Source organism: Aulonocara sp. 'chitande type north' Nkhata Bay, linkage group LG20 (genome assembly GCF_057382095.1).
Source record: "Aulonocara sp. 'chitande type north' Nkhata Bay isolate Kocher_YH1m ecotype deep benthic linkage group LG20, A_spYH_male_GT1.1, whole genome shotgun sequence".
Classification (NCBI taxonomy): domain Eukaryota; kingdom Metazoa; phylum Chordata; class Actinopteri; order Cichliformes; family Cichlidae; genus Aulonocara; species Aulonocara sp. 'chitande type north' Nkhata Bay.
In genome coordinates, this window is record NC_141363.1 from 19,470,128 (window position 1) to 19,491,541 (window position 21,414).

The 21,414-nt window shown below is 48.9% G+C and overlaps 1 protein-coding gene across 3 annotated transcripts in view; it reads left to right on the forward strand.

Annotated features, from left to right (window-relative positions):
* Positions 1 to 853: 853 nt before the first annotated feature.
* Positions 854 to 21,414, forward strand: part of dnmt3bb.1 (DNA (cytosine-5-)-methyltransferase 3 beta, duplicate b.1) — a 38,907-nt gene continuing 18,346 nt past the window's right edge. The window contains exons 1-8 of one of the 3 annotated variants that reach the window (XM_086276471.1): positions 855 to 1,373; positions 12,384 to 12,489; positions 17,763 to 17,913; positions 18,460 to 18,536; positions 18,624 to 18,758; positions 19,231 to 19,374; positions 20,164 to 20,322; positions 20,397 to 20,504. In XM_086276471.1, coding sequence (XP_086132597.1) covers positions 1,366 to 1,373; positions 12,384 to 12,489; positions 17,763 to 17,913; positions 18,460 to 18,536; positions 18,624 to 18,758; positions 19,231 to 19,374; positions 20,164 to 20,322; positions 20,397 to 20,504 — 888 coding nt within the window. In that variant the 5' untranslated portion in view covers positions 855 to 1,365. Of the gene's footprint in view, positions 1,374 to 12,383; positions 12,490 to 17,762; positions 17,914 to 18,459; positions 18,759 to 19,230; positions 19,375 to 20,163; positions 20,323 to 20,396; positions 20,505 to 21,414 lie in introns of all 3 variants that reach the window. The other 2 variants (XM_086276470.1, XM_086276469.1) reach the window with 2 other exon arrangements.

The following is a 21,414-nucleotide window of genomic DNA, read 5'->3' on the forward strand; positions in this document are numbered from 1 at the left end:
CCATCTGTCGTTCACAAACACTGCCACTCCCCCTCCTTTCCTCTTACCGCTCTCTCTCGTCCTGTCCGCCCGCAGCAGCTGGAATCCCAGTAGCATCACGCTCGTGTCTGGTGTTAGCGGTGTTAACCATTTAAACCTATTTCCAGCATTCAAAATAAAATAGTTCTTTGTGTTTACACTCAGTCTTTCAAATAGATGCCAGTGAAACACAGCAGTGAATAAATAAAATCAAACACTAGCGGTCCTGTTGCTCTATTTTCACCTGTATAGCAGGAGTGGGGCAGGCGGAGGTTTGCCCTGGTGCAGGTGAGCCGCAGTGGTCAGTGGAAGAATCCGGGAGTTTCTCATTCCCGTGGTAGCTACTCGGTGCTTGCTTGGAAGTTTAGGGGTTTTCTTCCCACGCACAGCGGACACTAATGTTTTTGTCACTTTTTATGGAATCAAACTCAAAGTAATGTGATTACTTCCACGCTTTAAACGTTGCACGCTCATACTCTCTCTGCACTCGATATATGATCCATTGTTGATCTGCACACAGCTGTTGTCACGAACTTCGCACTCGCTTACGTCACTGTCATGAGACATTCTCGCAAAAAAATCACGGTTTTAGTAACACAGTAACGCAGCGTTCCTACGGGAAAGTAACGGTAATCTAATTACCGTTTTTGCAATAGTAATCCCTTATTTTACTCGTTACTTGAAAAAAGTAATCGAATTACAGTAACACGTTACTGCCCATCTCTGCTGATTCGAATCGTGGATCGAATGGATTCTAGAAATCAGTGAGGCCCAGCACTAATTCATGGCACATCTGGCTCGTCTTGTCCCGTCAGGGGGCAGTAAAGCCTGCGCTGTGGTGGAAACAGAGTGATGATGTTTTTTAATCTTTGAGCAATAGGCTGAGATCATGACAGAGAAAATCCATGAAACTCCTTGAAGATTGACTCAGTGCCACAGACAATGTGGTAAAGCGAGGCTGACTAAGAACACACTCTGAGAGAGAGAAGCGTGTTGGTAATTATTGTGGCTCAATAATAGTTCCTGCTCTCACTTTTACCTCGCGGACAGAAAATGGGAGTTAACCATTTCACCTGGGAAAGACCTGATCACTCCGAGCCACCAATCAGCTTCCACCTCCGCCTGCACCCCGCCCAAGAGAGAGAGGGAGCGAGAGAGCGAGAGAGAGCGAGAGCTGATGCGCAGCCGCATGCTTCCACATCGTGAACACCTCCTGCTGCCTGAGGATTAGAGCTCACACTCCAATCTGCGCTCAACTTCAGCGGCTGTGAAAACCTCGTTCGGACTCGGACTCGGCACCAGAGTGTTTCCTCCCAAGTTCCCGCTGTGCAAGAAGCAGACGCGTGCATGGTTATGTAAGTATTTTCCCGGGGAGGGCGCGGGGTGTTCGTCCCTCCAGGACTTACCGAGAGAGTTAGGAACGAGAAAGAATGCGACGTCGCCGGGCAGAGTGCGCCTCGCTGCAGCTCTGAGCTCCACATGTGCGCACAGCTGCGCGCACATGTGGAGCTGAGGGAGCAGAGCGCGATCTGAGGCTCTCCGAGGAGCTTCTCCGTGTCTGCGGCGGAACGTAACTCCGTTAAAACAGTTTTAGTTAGCGCGTAATACACGTGTAATAACAGCCTGGCTGTTCCGGTCAGTGAGTGCACAGCGGAGTGCGCGGGGACGGAAGGTCAGCGGGTTTTTCTTCTCTCGGTGGTTTGTGCGCTGTGAACGCGCGCACGGTGAGTTTACCTTCTGTGCGCCTGACAGTCCTGCTGTCATGGCAAGTATGAACACATGTGCGGCACACAAGTGAAAGTACTGATATGAGCACGCGAGGAGACTTTAAAGAGAAACGGCTGAGGGGAGAAATCTGCGGGGGGGTCACCGGCGGGGGCGCACGGAGCCCTCGTGCTCCAAAAACACACTAGCACGGAGCAAACATGGTGGACGTGTGTTAAAAATGTCCCAAACCAGGGGCGGATCTAGAAAAAGGTGGAAATCAATGCTGCTTCCTGTAATGTGTCATTCATGTGGTTAAAATACAGCAAGTACACACATGTTTCATATAAACACACTCTGTAATGTTCGGATTGGCTTCAGCCCACAAAATCAAACGTTACAGTTACACAAAACGTGAATTTAGATTTGATGCACTGTACGGCAAACACAACAAATAAGCATGTGGCCCAACGTGATCAGCTACAAACACAAGTCTAACTAAAGTCTCACACTGTTAATATTTTATTAGGAACAATCAAACTGTTTCATGCTTAAATTTACACAAAACGTCAGAAATCCGTCAAACCGAATTTTTCACGACGTATTGCGTTCACGCTCTGGGCTCCAGCTGTTTTCATAAACTGTTTGCCTCACTTTATTTGGGGTCAGTCTTTTCAGTTAATTTACAGTTTCTCTCGCACTGACACACTGTGCTGTCAGACAAAGGAAAAGTTACATTGTTACTGTAACAAACATATTTAATCCTTTTTATAACTTGAAATGCAAATAAAACTTGTACATTTTAAAAACTTTTGCAAACAACAAAGTTATCAATCAGGTGTTCTGCATCAAATAAGATGCCACACATATTATTTGCGCCTCTCCAAAAAATAGTTTCTGTCCACTGTAAGAGCGAGGGGCACATCACAGCCTGATACCTGCAGGCCTGACAGCAGCAGGTGTCAGGCCTGCAGTGTCCACAGGTGTGGTGTCCACAGGTGTCCACCTGTTTCACACCTGCACACAGCGTTTACACTGCAGCCTGCCTTTGGTGGCAGCTGTAGAATTTTTGTGGTGGGTTGGGTACGACGTCTGTTCCTGAGATTACCAAGATTAGGAGGTTCCCATGACATCATCCACATCCTAAAGGTGAAAAAGTGTCTGAAACTGAAGGTTGAGAGTGGCCTGAGCTTCAGGCTCACAGGGATTACCCAGCATGCACTGAGCTCATTACTAGAAACCGTGTTTAATATGAAGATCCATCATGGAACAGGAGGAATATGACTGGAAATGAGAAGAAGAAGAAGAGCAGGCCACCTTAGCTCGGCTCCATACAGAACTGCAGCGATTTGTTATATTTTAAGCAGATTTGATAAATGCGATCTCTGTGGTTTGAAATCAGTGTTCTCATAGTTCAAAATGAGTTTCACACTGAGACTGAGGTTCTGGGGAATTCTGACCTGCAGCTTCTTTGTGACTCAGCGTGGTCAGAAAAATGATAAGACAGTGACTCACTCTGCAAAGGGTTTATTCTGGATATCACATCATTTGTTTACAGATCATTCATAAATATGCAGTTAATAATTCCTCAAATATTTCCCCCAAAAACATCCAGCAAATTTAATCTGTTAATAAATGCCAGAAAACGAGAGCTGTTCAGTCTCTCTCACCTTAAACAAATAAACCTTTTACTTCCTTGTGTGAGCTGGAGTCGTACAAGAACCCAGCCAAGCAACATTTGCATAAGCACATCTGGCACATCTGGCAGTGGGACAGAAAACCTGCAGACAGACTTGATGTGTCATCTGAGGCATGGTGACTTTTATTTTCAACAAATGAAGTGTGAGCATAAACCATAGACTGTATACAAAAGATGGACGTGGTTGCCAAGGTGTCACCATCAGTTTGTGAACATTTTAGGCCGTCTGCGTTTTGGAGGCACAGGACGTGGTTAGCTTGGTGATCAGGCGGGAGTGTCACACAGATGCAGGCCACCCAGATTTTTCTGTGGAACTCCAAAGAATTCCATGTTTTTATAGAGCAAATAGAAAATATTCTCTAATCGTTTGAATTTACTTTTCCTTTTAATAACATTTTTTATGATAAAAAACGTGGATTTCTCTGCGTGCGGAAGTCGGCATCGGCAGACACAGAAGCCGCCACGAAATATCCCGAGACCTTCAGGAGAGTCCCGTCGTAAGATGATGCTGAAATGATATTTAAGTGTTTTAGGAAGCCCATCGGAGCGGGCACGCTCCCATTTGTGTAACTATTTTTAAATTCCAGTAGAATTACAAAGACGTAACCTAGCGCAATCATTTTTGGTTTTTTGCTTATGAAACCAGAGGAGTCGTACTTGCATAACATGCGTTCAGCTTGTCCGCGGTCACAGTTTCCTTCCACAAATGGCTTCTTGCAAAAATCGGGTAAAAAGCGCTGGCAAGAACAAAAACATTATAATCCAGAAACATGCGATCAGTTATTCATAGCACTTCCTATGTTGGAATAAACGTCAGCGCGAACTATCGCACGTTACTATCGCACGTTACCTGCAAAAACCAAAAGTGACGTCATTTTTCGTGGAAACGTAGTTTTTTCATTACAGGGCCTTAAAAGCTGGTTTCCTGTGTGACTTTGTGCCGCTCTGTGTAGTTCCTGAGACGCTCCGAACTCAAACTGCACTGTTGGAAATCATTTATTTTAATGCTGTTTTTTTGCAAATTGTGCACAATAATATTTATTTTCAATTTTCCTGCTCGTCAGCAATATTAAAATAAAATCCCAGAATTTCACCAACATGGAAAAACTTTGATCAAAATGCTCCAACAGTACAAACACAGTCCAGAGGTTCAGCTCATTGACTCCAGTTAAATGAGGTGAAGGCTAGCGCACAGCTAGCAGCTACAGCTCCCTGTGTCACCCTGCACGTGTCGGTGAGAGAAGCCACGCCCCCAACCATGCAAACTTGAATCCAGGTGAATTATAAAAACATGTGCGCAGGTGTTATAGAGGAGGAAAGAATCCAGCAGTTTGTGTATCAGGTTGTAAACATGTTTATTTCTGCTGTTTTAACATGTGACTCGCCGCAGCCTCTGCTGGACACTCGTGGAACTGCAGGTTTTGGTGCTTCAGCTGCATGAAGCTCAGTGCTAGAAAGATAAACAGTCCTGCAGCTCAAGCGTGAAACATTCACCTCTGACAGCAGAGCAAAGGCGCCGTCACTGTGAAGCTCGCCTCCTCATTTCCTGTCACGTGTCTGCTGCTCCAGCGACGGATGTTCGCCCTGAACCCAGTCTCTAATAATGAGGTCAGTGTGTGTTTATCACCCTCGCCGCTGCGTCCGGCGTCTGCTGATCGCCACAGTCCCGTGTAGCATGGTGTTCTCCACCTGAGGCAGGACTCTGATGTACAGACGATGTCTGCACATTGTCTTTCTCATGAGGAGGCGTTCCCTTCAGAAAAGGCCCACAGTAAAAGTCCACTGTGACCTTTACAGGTGTTTATCACATAAATGTGCCCTTGGGGCTGATAATGTAAAGGGTCCATATTTCCACCATTTCTCTCACTCAGTATCAGCAGAAATGTAAAGCCAGGATCATCAGAGCCGGAAAAGGTTGGATTGGTGCTTTCTTATCCAATAAGGAGCGATATCTGGAGATTGAAGCTCTGGAAAGCTCAGTCTTAGAAATCTTGGTTTTGTTGAAGTTTCTCTAAGTGTTCGGTGCATCTAAGCTAAGTTAAAGCACAGGTTTCACTCTGTGGCTGCTGCAGCAAGAAGCACTGAAGCTTTGGCTCGTCCACAGTCGAGCGCCGTGCATGATCGACATGTGCATGCGTGGATAGCAGAGGCTCAGAGCGCTCCGTTTTCAGAGTCTGGGGTTTTGATGTTAAACATCGAGCCGTTTATTTGTAGCTCGATGTTCTGACAGAAGAGCTGCAGTTCTGTGAGGAGTCCTGGTGTACAGTTCAAAGTGGGAGCTCGTGGCAGTTTGTGTTCTTCGTGGCTCTGCTGGAGGAGCCGCATACCTTCGTTCTGTACAATAGGAGCCGAAGCACACAATGTATGAAGTCTAAAGGCTCCATCTGAGCTGGAAGGGGCCATAAAGTACATGACAGATGAGGAATGCTGCCCCCAAAGAGTTAGAGAGAGACCCTGAGGAGCTGACCCCTCCCACACACACACACACACACACACACACACACACACACACACACACACACACACGCACACACACACACACACACACACACACACACACTCTTTGGGAGTGAACAATCCCCTCTTGCAATGCGCTCCTTAATCTGCAGCCACCAGACACAACTTTGATGTGAAGCCCCCCCCTCTTGTCCCTTTCGCTGGGCCCCTCACGCTGCCCTCCGTCCTTCCTCAGCTCCTCGGATTCTTTCTCACTTCCCTCTGTTTCTGTTTCTCGGAGCTCAAACACACGGCCTGGAAAACGTTAAAGATATGCAGCGAGGGCGAAGCAGGAAGGGAGCTAACGCAGCCGTGGTTACGTGTAGTTTTAGACGGAGAATCGGTCAGCAGGTGCAGAAACGTTACCGCCTCCAGTGTTAACCAGGAGTGGTCTGTTCTCCCACAGACAGCATGAACGATGCCTTACACCTGCTTCAACATCCACCAGGGGGCGAAACCTGGTGGATGAAAGTGGTCCCAGCTCCATCCAGGCAAATATAACCTCTGTCTCTCTTCCACAGCATGTCTTTATCCTGTCTTCCTCCCCCCGCCCCTCCCTGAGCCTGACCCGGAGGTTTCTTCCTATTAAAAGGGGTTTTTTCCTTCCCACTGTCGCCAAAGTGCTGCTCATAGGGGGTCATATGACTGTTGGGTTTCTCTGTATGTGTTATTGTAGGATCTACCCTAAAGCGCCTTGAGGCGACTGTTGTTGTGATTTGTATAAATAAAATGTTGAAGCGTGTCTGAGGTTCTCGTCCAGCCTGTTGGCTTCAGCTGCCGGCCTCTGTGGCGATGGCAGCTTTGGGTTTCAGTCATGTGCATTTCTCACGTCGCTGTCGTCTCCCGTGTGATGTAGAAACATAGTAACTCTGAGAAGTTGTGCCGTTTGTTCTGTTTCTCTGTGGGAGTTTCCATCATGTAAAATTTGCATAGCTTTAGTCTTTGTGGTGACAGATTCTCCCCCTGTGCGGTTCTGGTGTCGTGTAGGCAGCAGGAGACAGTGTTATTCTGTACGTCACCGCTGATGACGGCCGTGATGCCGAGCGCCGTCGCCGAGCACCGTCGCCGAGCACGGCTTATAGTGCTGTTACTATAAGCAGTGCTATATACTGTTGTTGGGTCTTTGTGCCACAGCATGAGGTGAAGATGCAGAGAGCCGAGGCCAGAAACTAAAATCGTTAAATGAGAGAACGACACCTATGAGGTGGAGTGTTTCTCCTGCTTCTGATGAGCTTAACTGGACACATCAGCAGCAGAAACTAATCCAGGTCTGACGGCTGGCTGACCCCCCTCGCCGCCTTCCACCCGTCAGATTCACTCTTTCCAAACATGTTTGCTCCTCACAGCGAGCGCGACCATTTCACCCTCTCGTCAGACCTCGTTTTCTTCAGGCACCTGTTGGGTTTCACAGTGGGTGAAAGGTTGAAAGCGTGGGGACTCGGAGCAGTGCGCTGTTTAGTGTCTGAACTCTTTCACCTCTCCGGAGGGGGAGTTCCTCACCCAGGACTTCCTGCTGCCTGCCAGCCATATAAGTGTGTGTGTGTTTGTGTGTGTGGGCGTAATTACTCACGTTGTGGGGCCACAAATCTATCCCAACAGTCACATTGTGGTTTCCTCCTTCCTCCTGGGGATAAAGCTGATTCTAGCATAAAACCATTGGATCTGAAGTTTAGAGACAGGCTTTTAGGGCCTGTTTGGATCTTTTGTCTGCAGGTGTGCATGCAGGCGTGAGGCTCGAGCGGCCACAAACTGAGTTAGCTCGTGCTTTCGTTCCAGACCAAACTAACAGGATGTGTCCGTCCACCGAGACGGGAAACTCGAACAGGAAACTAAGAAAGCTTCAGTGCAGCTGACAGGAACGTTGGGCTTTCAGCAGAGCAGCAGGGCTGTAGATCCTACCTGTCACCTCACTTGGTTAACGAGAAAACAAACTAAAAAAACTTAAATGACCCTTGACCCCTGAGCGCAGCCCTGAAAGGCGGGTCCTTGTTTGCATCGACTGATTGTTGATCCACTCTCCAACACTTGAATTCAGAGCTTCCACGATGGCGGCATGCCGGTGGATTTCCTCGCCTACCGCCCGCCTGTTTATTTTCAGCCACTGAATTTTAGCGACAGTCATTGGTGGATCCAGTCTCCTCATGATGGAAAACAGTTGATGTGTTTGAGTGTGCAGGAAGCACCTGGCAGAGTCATGCAGGTGGTTGTTTTATGGTTCAAAGCATGTGAGAGTGCACGATCCCGAATGTGCACACAGCACAGAGGATGCATGTGCGTTTGTGTAGCTCCTACACTCAGTTTGACCCCAGTGTGCACACAGTTTATTGCAACATGAGGAAACTTCACCTCGTTTAACGCTCTTTCATTCGCTGTTGTGAAGCGATTACAAGTCTGCTGAGTAGAGATGGGAATTTATACGAATTGAGTGATTTTGATTCCATAATCTGCATGTTGTGGATTAGTGCTGGGCGACATGACCACATATATCTACCGTGTGGACGACAGAAAAGTGTCTATCGTGCCATTTGTCTTCTATCGTTTCTAACCTAATTTTATAAACTATTACATAAAATATATCATCAAATAGCCTGTGGCAAATGTATTAGTGTTGTCTTGTCACTATGCATTCTCTAACTTTATGCAAGAGAAAATAAAGTATTAAAAAAAATGAAGAAACGCCGTCTTGTGGTTTTGCGACATGGTGCTGCTTTACGTGCTTCATGCCCGGACATGCACCAGGCAGAGACGGCTGCACAGGCAGCCCAAGAAGAAGCACTTTTACCAAAACGGGGTACGTCTGTGATTTGGTTACTTGTTGGGTTCAACAGCACCAACACGGAGCAGAAGACGCCCATTTGTAAGCTATGCTATAAAACTATTCCCGCGCCCGATGGCAACACAACAAATCTCTTGTATCACCTACAGAAGGCCCACGAAGAAGAATCCAGAGAATCCGAGCTAAACCAAGCTGTGGAACGACGGGAGCAAGTTGGGAAAGAAAAACTATACCAGCTGAAGATGCAGCAGCCTTTCACACGAGGCCCGTATGAGAAAACGTCCCAGCGCCATAAACAAATCACAGGCGCCGTCTCGCGTTGCATTTGTAAAGGCATGGCCCTGTTTATGTAGTTGAGAAGGACGGCTTTCGTGACCTCGTCAAAGTCCTTGATCCGAGGTACGTTATGCCCGGTCGTAAGCACTTCAGTAAAGTCGAGTTGCCTCGCTTATACGAAGCATGGCGGCCAAAGTAGAGCAGGATGTTTGCAGTGTCGTGCATTAAGCCTTGGCTGCTGACCTGTGGACGAGCAGAGATACGCAGCCCTGCATGAGCGTAACCATCCGCTTCATTAACGAAGACGCCGCGCTCGCTGTTGACAGACTGCGGACTTCCCACATGACCACACTGGAGTCATGTTAGCCCAAGGTATGAGTCTGCCGTCGCTACGTATTTACCGTGCATAAAGTACATTATGTGCGTATATACGTGCACGTAGTACTAGTATACATACACACATTAGTTTTACTAGCATATATGATATGCATGTTAGTAAAACAAATATTTTGGGCAGAAAACCTTGAAACTGTTGTGCACTTTAAAAAGTTCATTTTAAATGTATGATTTTGAAAATAAAGAAGGCCACAGCTGTTTTCCTTTGATGCGTTTATATTGCTGCACTAAAATGCACGTTTCTCATTTGTGACAGTTCCTTTAAACCTTCAAAATAAAGTTGGAGAAAAGTGAGCAATGACATCTGTCACACTTTTCAGAGAATAAGTGGAAACATTGCGGTATATCGTGATATATATCGTTATCGTGATATAAAATAATTCATATCGTGATAAATATTTTTCCATATCGCCCAGCACTACTGTGGATCAAATGTTTGTGTGTGCTGGAGGTGTTTCCCCTTGGCGTTGGGGCGTTTTCTTCAAAGTGATGCGGTACATTACTTAATTACACTCAGGAGAAATCAGTTTGTTGCACTACTCGCCGGAAGTTAAACGACCTGAAACACATAATCACCATTTAACAGGTGACACACAGCGACACGTGCTAATGACGGCATCTTAGTATGTAGGTATGAACACAAATTCGACGGCACAACGAGACATTAAAGCAGTCGCCATGATGATTCTACTTTAAAAACACGGACAGGTACAAACACAGCCCGACTCTCACAGCTGGGGTCAGCTTTCACGCTACATTCGTGGCTAGCTTAGCGTTAGCATGCTTTCTGGCTAGCTTAGCCTTTAGGATGTATTCTGTGCAGAGCTGAAGCATAATGCATTTGTTTGTGTCCTGGATGCAGTTTCCGCTTTACCATTGCGCGCCCATCCTTTTGTGCAGCAAAGTCCAGTGTCACCTAAAGAAGGATTATTTTGAGTTGTGAATCATGCAAAGCTGCTGTAGTCCAAAAAGAGACGAGCTGGAACTGAGCAGAAAGAGAAGATCACCTTAATCATCCTGCGACCGTTCAGTACCCAGAGACTGACCTTTAACCTCGCTGAAATCCTAACCTACACACACGTCTGTGGTGTAAACACACACACACACACACACACACACACACACACACACACACACACACACACACACTGATAGGTTTGTGTGTTTGCGTCAGGCTTTTTTGGGTCAGATCGGTCCCACAGAGCAGCGAGGTGTGAACTCTTGGAGAACAGGCAGTGCTTTTATTTGCAGTGATAAATTAGTCCAATAGTCAATGCAAATATGCAATCAATCAATCAATTTATTTATAAGCACATTTAAAAACAACACAGATTGATTAAAGTGCTGCATGCAGTAAAAAGTAGAACAAACACAGAGAATGAAACTCAGTCACAATTCAAAGCTAAAGAGTAAAAATGTGTTTCCGACGTGTTTCAAAAATGTCGAGTGTTGGAGAGACGATGACCAGGCTGTTCCAAGTTTGTGCGCAGCAATCACAAAGGCCCGCTCTCCTCTGCGTTTGTCCTGTGGTGCTACGACGTCCTGCGATGTTCCCAGCAATGACCCGCGCTCGTGAAATCCTACAGCAGGCAAGCAGTCAGTCTGTCCGCTCTCACGTCACAACTATCGGGCTTGGCGAAATATTCTAGCGCTGACCGTCACCTGACTCCGCTGTTAAACAGCTCTGATGATTGCAAACAGCTGGAAACAGCTTCAGATGCCCTTCAGCACCTGACTTCCGGAGCAACTTCCATAAACAACCCCAGAAATGGAGAGGGAGAAAAAACCCGCAGGCAGGTCGGGGAGCGTCCGATCGTGTCACGTCTTTACTTTGGCTTCTATTATTTTCTGTTTCATCCATTTCTTCCTTCTTTCCTTCCTTCTGTCTTTCCTTTGCTCCCTCATCCAGCTTCCGTGTGCTGTTCGGTCGTTTGTTTCCTTCGATGCTTTGATCCGTTCTCACTGTGACTTTATTTGCTCTTCTTTCCTCCTGATTGTTCTCACAGATTCGTGTTTGTGCTCTGCCTCTGTCGTCATGCTCAGCCGCAGTAATGCCCCATCGACGCACTTCTCCTTCTTCTTCACGCCGTTTGCGTCGAACGCACTCTGAAGCGCGGCCGTGAACATTTCGAGCTCCGCTTCCGAACAAACTCTGAGTGAAACTGACGATCATCATCAGCTGTGTCATTAAAGCAGCACTTCAGCGTTAGGAAGGAAGTCTGGAGTATCCGAGGAATTTCATCCGAGGCCACAGCGGCGATTGTTGATTGTTCAGCTGCGCATCCTCTCTGCAGAGGCCCAGGATGTGCAATGGGCGTGTAGGTCGCAGCTTTATGTTAAACATCCTTTCTTATTGTCTGTCTTTAACCTAAAGCAGTGATTAGGTCGTCCTGTTGAGTCTGTCGGCTGCCTCTCCAGAGAGGCCGAGGCACTCCGCCTGCACCGTCAGGCAGCCGCTAGTTTTCGTGTCTCTCTCAGCCTATCAGAACCTGGACGTATCTCCACCTGACGGAGAGTTTGAGATCCTCTCCGAACGACGACGAGGTAACCGGTGACCGGTTCGGCCTGGAGGGAAGACTTGAGCTTGTTGTATTTCAGAATGGAATTTCAAAATAAGAGTGAGGAGATCGTTTAATTAACTCGATCGCTGGAGGTGTGATCTCTCTCTGATGGATTAAAACTAAAGATAGACCCACACCTGTCCAGCCCAGCACTACCTGTGACAGGGGGAGGGGCTAAAATAGCTCGCCTCAGAGGCGGTTTAACTGGTTGAAGCTGAAAACCATGTGTTTCACACAAACGCTTTTTTCTATCTAACATTCACACGTAGTAGCGCAGACTGGGGATCAAACCTCCAACCTCACGATCAGTAGGTGACTTGCTCCACCCCTAACTCCTCTGGTAAAGTCTCAGTGAACTCCAGCTGTAAGTCCAGCTGCCCGAGGACCCGAGGAAGAAGAGCGTTATTCCGAGCAGACGTGACGCTGACGGAAACTGTCTCACGTTTTTGTCCTGCAGGTTTGAGAAGGAGTCAGCACAGACACGGGAATCCAGCGCCACCGCCATGCCTTCCAACAAATACTCTGCTGCTATCATGGAGAAGAGCAACAACATGACGGCCACAGTGAGTCTCACACACACACACACACACACACACACACACACACACAGTCATGGCCACTCCCCCAGCTGCTGCCTGAGCCAGCTGTGGGTTTAAAGGAGAGTGTGTATCGCTGCCAAGGCAGATGCCCGGGCAGGACCGCCAGCATGTTACATGAGTCCAATTGAGAATGCACGTCAGCAGAGAGGCTGCATGCAGTGCCACACACACACACACACACACACACACACACACACACACACACACACACACACACACACACACACACAGCTGAGGCGGAAACCAGAAATGTTTGGGAGACGGAAGGACAGAGGGAGGAAGGAGTTGAAGCGAGGAGGAAAGGATGGAGGGAGCACAGTGGCCTCTTTATAAGCTCAGCAAATGGATTCACTTCACACACACAGACACACACACACACACACACACGCACACACACTTGGCTCCTCCTGTCGTCCGTTACTTCCTGTCTTTCACTCATATATCACTCCATCACTGATCCGCCACCATCTGCTTCTCTTCTTTCTCCACTTTCACCTCCTCCACCCGTTCGTCTCCTCTCGTCTCCGAGTGTTTGTGCAGCTTTTCTTTTCTGCTCTTTGGGATTCAGGGAAAGTCGGGCAGCTTTGATCCGTAACACTTCCTGCTCAGGGAATAATTTCAGGGTTTCTTTACCGCGTTTTGTTTTGGGACTTCGGCGGTGGTGTGAGTCAGCATCTTTTGATTTGTTGCATCGTCACTGGCTGTCAGCTTCAGCACCGTCCTGTGTGCGTAGGGGAGAAAGGCTTTTGGGTTAGGATGCACTCCTTCGCTCACCCTGCACAGGAGGAGGTAGGAGGAGCGGGTCATGACGCCGGCAGTGTAGACGTGTTGAACACAAACGCACACACGTCCGAGCTAATCCTAAGCAGGAAATACGAGGCCTCGGTTTTTGCCGTACTTGTGGCATGGGGCGGGTCTTCGCTGCTTTCCAGCCCCCCTGGTGAAAACGCTCCACCCGGTGTTTCTAATCATTCTGGCCGTCACTAAGACGATTTGACAGCATCATCGGAGCGCCGCGGGGCAGTCTGCTTCATGCCAAGGAATGTGCGTGACGTAGCCTGTGAGGCGTCGCGGGGTCACACCAGCCAGAGCGGCTCTCAGTAAACACAAGCTCGATCTTTCAAAGAAGCGTCGGTGACCACAGCAGCGGGCCATAAAAGGAAGTGAAGCGTTGCTTTGTACTTCCTGTTGAGGCACAGGGCTGACGGATATCCAGGGAAGCAGGTTTGGGAGGACGGTGAGGATGATGATGGCGTGTGCGCTGACCTGGCCGACGCCGAGCCGTGTTTTGGTTCTGGTGTGAAACTAAACGAGGCAGAATGAGCGATTTAACGAAGAGCGTCAGTCACCTGGAGTTCAGTAGCTGAGAGCGGAGAGGAAGGCTCTGTGGTCCTTTGACCTGGATCATGCTGTTGGTGACAGTGTCTGACTTCACCTGGGCCTCATGTTGAGGAGGGGCTCAGCGTAGAGCCGCTGCTCATCCATATCGAAAGGAACCAGTTGAGGTGGTTCGGGGATCTCCTGGGTGAGGTGTTCCAGGCATGTCCCACCGGGAGGAGGCCCCGGGGCAGACCCAGGACCCGCTGGAGAGATTATATCTCTCGGCTGGCCTGGGAACACTTTGGTGTTCCCCCGGACAAGCTGGGGGAGGTGGCTGGGGAGAGGGAGGTCTGGGCTTCTCTGCTGAGGCTGCTGCCCCCGCGACCCGACAAGCAGAAGTAATGAAGGAGAGAGATGCTCAGTCCTGCAGGGTCCCTGAGGAAGCACTTTTCTTATATTGGTGCCAGCAGCAGAAGCTTCGTTTGCTCCAGCTGCTGGGTCAGAGTGTGTATAACCACATAAGCGTGCAGCCAGATGTTTTTACAACGAGTCTCTAGGTCAGACTGTGACACCATAGCGTCATCATTTATGTTTTAATATGTTTGTCAGCGATGCGGAGCGCGGTGTGAGAGCCGGGGCCACGTAACATCCAGCTGTGCTGCAGGAACTCCCTCCAGCTGTGCTGTTTCATCCAGCTGTTAGGTTAAGCAGTTTCCACGGTGGGCTGGAGCAGGGACTCCCCGGTCTTGTTTTCACATACAGAGCTCCTGTGGAGTCTTCATGCAGCTGAAACATCTGCAGAGGCTCATGAAACAGCTGCTCCTCCCTCGTCTGCTCCACTCGGACTTCATAGCAGCTGCAGGTGGATGGATGACTCCACGTCAGCTCACACACACTGCTTCAGCTCTCACTTCCAGAAATCTGCGGGTGAAGGTTTAAAGATGGACTAAATTAAATCCAGCTGGTCTCTACGTCAACGCTCGTGTAGCTTCTGTTCATGGACGATCCCCCGACCGCTGCCCTGACGCCTGGTAGGTCGTATATGCCGCCCACGCGTTCGGTGCCTCCTGCTCGCTCCAGGCCCGAGTCCTTCTGAAAAGTTCTGTTTGGTGTGCGAGTGGTAGCTGCCATCAGCAGCAGTCCTGCATGAGGTGGAGACCACCTACTTCAGGGTGGAGTAGCTGAACTTTATCATGCTGTAATCAAAATCTCCGAAATGTCAGCGTCGTTGTTTTCTTGTGTCTGCGAGCCTGGCTGCAGCTCGACGGCTCATAATCAGAAGGAGCTTCGACTAACGAGCCCGAGTGTACATATTTATTATAAACAACACAAAACAACTCATTTGGTCCCAAAAGGAAGTGGGACAAGGTTCAGTTCAGCTGAATTTAAGTCTAATTAGAAAAGTAACAAAAAACATCCAGAATGGACAAAAATACAAAAATCACTCGACTCTGGAAGTGATATTTAATATTTAATAAATAAAACCAGTCAGTAAACTTACCGGCACAGCGTTTTCATTCATTGTAACAAAGCAAACAAAGAAACCGACTCAGCGTTTAGTGGGTGGAGTCAGGGCACAAGGTGGAATAAATGGGCACCGCACAGACAGCAGCAGCGGTGGAGCAGATTGACCCGCAACTTATACAAAGTTCATTCCCGCCACAATGAATGGATTTCCGGACGTGAGGTCGGATATGTCGTGATTTTTAACGTGGCGTCTGTGAGACCAGCTCTTGGGGAATAAATGCATCCACAAACCAACAGAGGACGCGGCGCCGTGACCTCGGTGAGCGAATGTCTCAGCAGCTGAAACGATTCAGCGTGTTTCACTTTTCCTGCCTCGTTTAGCCGTCTCAGCAGTTTCTGCTCCAAACCGCACTGAGCGCACACTTTCTCACGAGTTCACAGAGTTCATTTGTTATAGTGGAAACTTGCACACACACACTGTTTTACGAGCATTAACAATCACAAACAGATGCAGATATGCACTGTGGTCATTTGGCTTAAAAACTCTGCACAGTCTGAATTTTCCATCTGTTTCACAGCTGCTCCTTCCCTCCTCTTCCTCCCCTTCGCTGCTTGTTTTCTTCCTCTGACTCTCTAAAGTGTCGTGATGATCTTTCTGCTGCTGCTCCGCTGCAGGCTGCACTCTGATGTTGGTCGTAAACACTGGCAGCTTCAGCCTGCATTCGCTTAAATCCAGACTAACAGCAGCACCTTGTCACTAAATCACTATTAGAACAAGTACCAAAGTTCTTCACACATAAAATGTTTGGCTCCACCTAGCTGCGGTGCAGCCTCGCAGACAGCTAGCAGCTACTGCGGCGGCTCTATCATGGGATAGACACACACACACACACACACACACGCACACACACGCACACACACACACGCACACACACACACACACACACACACACGCACACACACACACACGCACACACACACACACGCACACACACTCACACACACGCACACACACACACGCACACACACACACGCACACACACACACACGCACACACACACACACTCACACACACGCACACACACACACACTCACACACACGCACACACACACACACACACACACACACACATGCACACACACACACACACAGACACCCGAAAACGAGTAAAAACACAGAAGAAGAAAAGACCTTCGGAGACCTACTGCTCAGCGCCTTTAAACCTGCCGTGACCTGCCCTCTGTTCTTCCTTGGCAGTTTGAAACCCACTAATGGGAGCTCTTGACCTTTTGACCTCGGGTTTTCTGATTGGTGGACTAAACATCTCAAATATGTAGAATATGTTAGGAAGAAGGAGAAGCGGAGGACATGATTTAGTTTGTCTATAAATGTATCTGCAGCTGTAAACGATGGTCCTGATGTCACAGTCGGGTCGGACTGGAGCAGCCAGGGATCAAACCACCAACGGTACAGCGTCGCTATGACTACGCCCGCTGTAACCGCCGCAGTTGTGTGGTGTCTCTTTAAGACAAGCTAACTTAAAGTTTCACTTAAAGTTACAGGTTGTGTGAATGCTGCTCGCTTCACGTATGATGAGACAGCAGCCGTTCAACGCGGCGCTCATCCACCTGTCAGTGAGGTGGTTCTCACCGCCCCAGGTGGAGGCGCAGATGTGTCAGTGTTGCTCGTGAACAGCTGTGCCTGAAACACAGCTGTGGCCTGAAGCTAAACACGGTGGGTGGATTCTCCCAGATCAAAGAGTAAAACTGCGTAAAAGGCAGTGAGGCTTTGGACTGTAGTTACACAACATCCTCGTGCCTGATGGCTTTTTGTTTGAAGTGCTTCTATTTAGCTAGCAACAAAGAAAACTGCTGACATGTCAGTGTTTGGACTTGTAACCAGGCTGTGTTTAACGCTGCAGACCTGCCTGCAAGACCCACAAGACCACAGAGTCTCAGCTGACACACACACAGAGCGCAGCAGTACGACACGGACAGTAAGCTAACGTATTGGATGCTGGAGATGACGGATGACCCACTTGGAACGGCACCAAACGTCTGCGGCAGTCAGGAGATTAGAAGCCTGAACAAGTCCTGACTGCACCGCGTCGGCTGCCCGCTCTCAGCTCAGTGTCAGGCGCGCTAATCGTTTGTCACGTGACGCTTTAATGGCAGCCGTCACAGCGGTGAGGCCAGAGGCTCCGGTGAGTGTTTGCCTGAGTATGACCTGAGGCTTCGGGAATGTGGAGCGTTGGTGTCGGCACGTCAAGGCCATTCCCACTGTAATTACATAAAAGAAACAGAGAAATGATTGTAAAGTTCCTGTTTTTTCACTTTCCGCTATAGAAATTTCAGTTGTTTGTTTGGGTTTGTTTTACAACAGGTCCACAGTAAAAAAAAAAAAGGCTTTATCTCAGATAACAGTGTTTGTGATTCTGTTCTGTCTCCAGGCAGCGGTGAACGGGGACACGCCTCCAGCTGAGGGCCTGTCCGAGAATGACAGCGGAGTGGAACTGACCAATGAGAACAGCCCCCTGACTGCGGCCGAGCCGCCTTCACCCTTCAGCCCCAAACAGAACGGAGACGCTGCCTCGCCTCAGGGTAACTCATGCCACTCGTCTTTACGCCGTCACTTATTTCATGTGAGACCTTTATTTTGAAGGTCCGCTGGCTTCCTGTGTGTTTGCGGACAGAAACTTCACATTAAAAGGGAAAATGTGTGAATGATTACAGCTGCCAGTGAGGTCACGCGTTTCTCAGACTTACACTTCATGTTTCTGCTGCGGCGATGATGATGATGATGATGATGATGATGATGATGATGATGAGCTGCATTTCTTCAGATTAAGTTTCTGCTTCAGTTCTTTAAAAGTCACGAGAACCTGGAGCCTGACGGAGCGATGCAGCGTGTCTGCGTCTTCACTTATTAAACATTTAGTGCATTTTTAATCACTTAACTGAGATGTTTATGTTCTGCTGTGTGAGGTTTTGTGTTTGTTCTTGAAGCTGTTGAACTGCCGAAATCGTCACGTTTAAGCTCTTTGACTTTGGCAGCCGTCTGCCCAGCGACGCCGTCCCGCGAAAATATTCAGTTTCTCTCGGACCATCTGTCTCACCTTCTGTCCATCTGTTGTCTTCCCGCCACAGATGGTAACCAGTGCTCGAGGGGAAGCAGGAAGAGGAGCAGGAAGAGACGCGAGGACGAGGAAAGCACCTGGGACTCGGTACGACTCTCGCGTAGGAGCTTTTCACCGCCCTGTGATTTAGGCGAGAGCAGAGGGGACACTGGTCTGGTGTTTGTCTCTTTGCAGGACAAGTCTTCAGGAGCGTCTCAGGGCTTGAGACAGACGCCTCGACCCAGAACCATCTTCCAGGCCGGCCGGACGCCGCACGCACACGGCAAGCCTCGCAGACAGAGCCGCAAACAGGAGCACGGCACGTCTCGGGTAAACTCTCGGGAATGTGCAGCCGTTAAAAACATAAAACATGTTGTCCACGCGGCGAGCTTAGATGCAGCTGATCTTCTTCTAGAATACAGAAAAAGATATTTGGATTTATGAAAGTCTGCAAAACGTTAACGGCTCGACTGACTCAGCGACCAGCAGGGGGCAGCAGGGAGGGGACAATGCAACAAGCTGCACAGATACACATCCATCCACCTCAGGGTGGGGTAGCGGTGGTGCTGTCAGTTTGCAGCCTGCAGAATCGCTTCTCCTCCTTCATCCTCTCTTCTTTCATAAAAGAGTTTAACAAAGATGCTTTTTATTCATTTTACTTTGTGTTTGAATATTTGGTCAAAGCGGGATGATGCTGCCGACTCATCACAGCTCCAGGATGATTGTTGCTGTCGAGTCTGTGCTCCTCACAGGTCTTCCTCCCACTTCTTCCTCTGTCAACCTTCCCTCTCCCTGCCCTCAGTGTCCCGGGAATCCTCGGGCACCTGCGGTCGGGTCCGGCGGGGTCCCGGAGACCCCTCGACTGGAGCTCATGGAACAAGACTCCAAAGACTCGGCCCAGAGCACCAGCACCTTGTCCAGCTCCGAAACCAAGCAGGAGTACAGCGTAAGTCCACATGAGTGCAAATCTTCCCGTTTGTGATGATGTGATCAGTGCGGTTCTCATCCTCTGTCTTCAACAAGATTTAGCTCCTCCCCTTTTAAGGCCACTTTCAAACACAGGGCGACCTGTGCTGGCTTTCTATTTTCTCATTGTTCAGTTTTTTTCTGCTGTTGGTACTGTACGATGTCACAGAGAGGCAGTACGGCTGCTGTTTAGACTTTTACAGAAGGGCAGCCAATCAGGTGGAACCGGTGGAGTCCAGGAATAATAAACGAAGCTGGAAATGACCCGAGGAGTCCACGTGGAAACTCGTGATGGAAGCTCTGAGCTCAGAGGAGCCACTCCGTCAGAGGGGCGTAGCATCCACGCAGCCCGCTGGGCTGAAGGGTCACATGGCCCGGGCTCCACCAGCTGCTCGTTAAAGAGCCGCTGCCCCGGGAAACGGCTGTGATGTCATCAGTGATGAAGTCTCTGCAGCGGAAGCAGCGAGTCTTCAGCCGACGTGGACGAACACACATTTTGTTTTAGTCTTTTTTATTATATTTGCACCACAACAGAACACAGTCAAACTACAAACCAACTAAGTGGGAGGTCCGCAGGTTTAGGGAATGCTCGCAGACGTGACCGGCGTCTGATAACGCTTTGACGTTCACGTCCACGATGAGGAGACTTTGCTGTACGAAACGTCTCGCACTGATTTCACCCGACTTTAATCTTTGATTCGTCTTTAATTAACACAAAGTGACGATGCTCGTGAATGAACTCAGCACTTCCTCCCGTGTCTCTGTTTAGGACAACAAGGGCTTCGGGATTGGCGAACTGGTCTGGGGGAAGATCAAAGGCTTCTCGTGGTGGCCGGGGATCGTGGTGACGTGGCGAGCCACCGGCAAGCGGCAGGCCAGCCACGGCATGAGGTGGCTGCAGTGGTTTGGGGACGGGAAGTTCTCTGAGGTGAGGAGGCGCAGAAACGCTGTGGCGTCGGGATGGCGGGACGTGTGTGTTTGATGCCGTGTTCTCTGCTCCAGGTTTCTGCAGACAAGCTGGACTCCCTCACCGCCTTCCCCAAGTTCTTCAGCCAGGCTTCCTACACCAAGCTGGCCTCGTACCGCAGGGCGGTGTTCCAGGCGCTGGAGGTCAGTGTCAGGGTTGGCTATCTGCAACTGCTCCCTGTATGTCACATGATGCACCTGTTACCTGCAGTTCTCTGCGTCATATGAGCCTCGTGTGACAGCAGACCTCCTCTGAGACTGTTTCCTCTTTCTTACAGCGGTTACCCAAAGCTAGTCGATTCTGATTGGTTCTTTGTTTTGGTGTGCAGCTTTATTGACATCTCATCTAGTTTTAAATGACCGTGCGCAGCATTTCTGTCATCAAACAAGCAAAACAGAGTTTGTGACTCATCTTAAATAAATGTAGCCTGGAGGTGTGTAACCATGTGGTCAACCTTTAAATGCGCCCTGCCTGCGTCCTGATTGGATGTTTCTTTTTTATTAACTTGGGGTTCCTGTCTCCCCCGACCCCACGCCCTCGGGGTCGTTCACTTAATATTATGTAACATAAACAATAAACATGCAAAATTTTACAGCTGTAGGTCCCAGTGTCAGAAACCAGAACCAGCGACATGCAGACAAAACACACACAGGATCACATGTGTGTGACTGTGTTTACTAGGAGTGCAACGATACTCGTATCGATATTGAACCGTTCATACAGTGCTTTCGGTTCGGTACGCATATGTATCGAACAATACAACATTTGTAATTTATTTTATCAGCTTTCCTTCTGACGATGCTGTCTGTGTTGAGCGCTCAGTGGATCTGCGTTCGACTACTCCGCCTAGGCTGCACTGTCGAGCGCAGATCCACTGAGCGCAGCGCAAGCTAGCGAGACAGAAGTTAAGGTCTCCTTGCAACATGGCAAATTGAGCCTCATTCAGATCTGGCCTTTGGAATTATTTTGGTTTTCATGTGACGTATGACCCTGAAGGTAAGCGCGTCATGGACTAAAGTAAAACAGTATGTTGGATGTGCCACGCAATGCTCA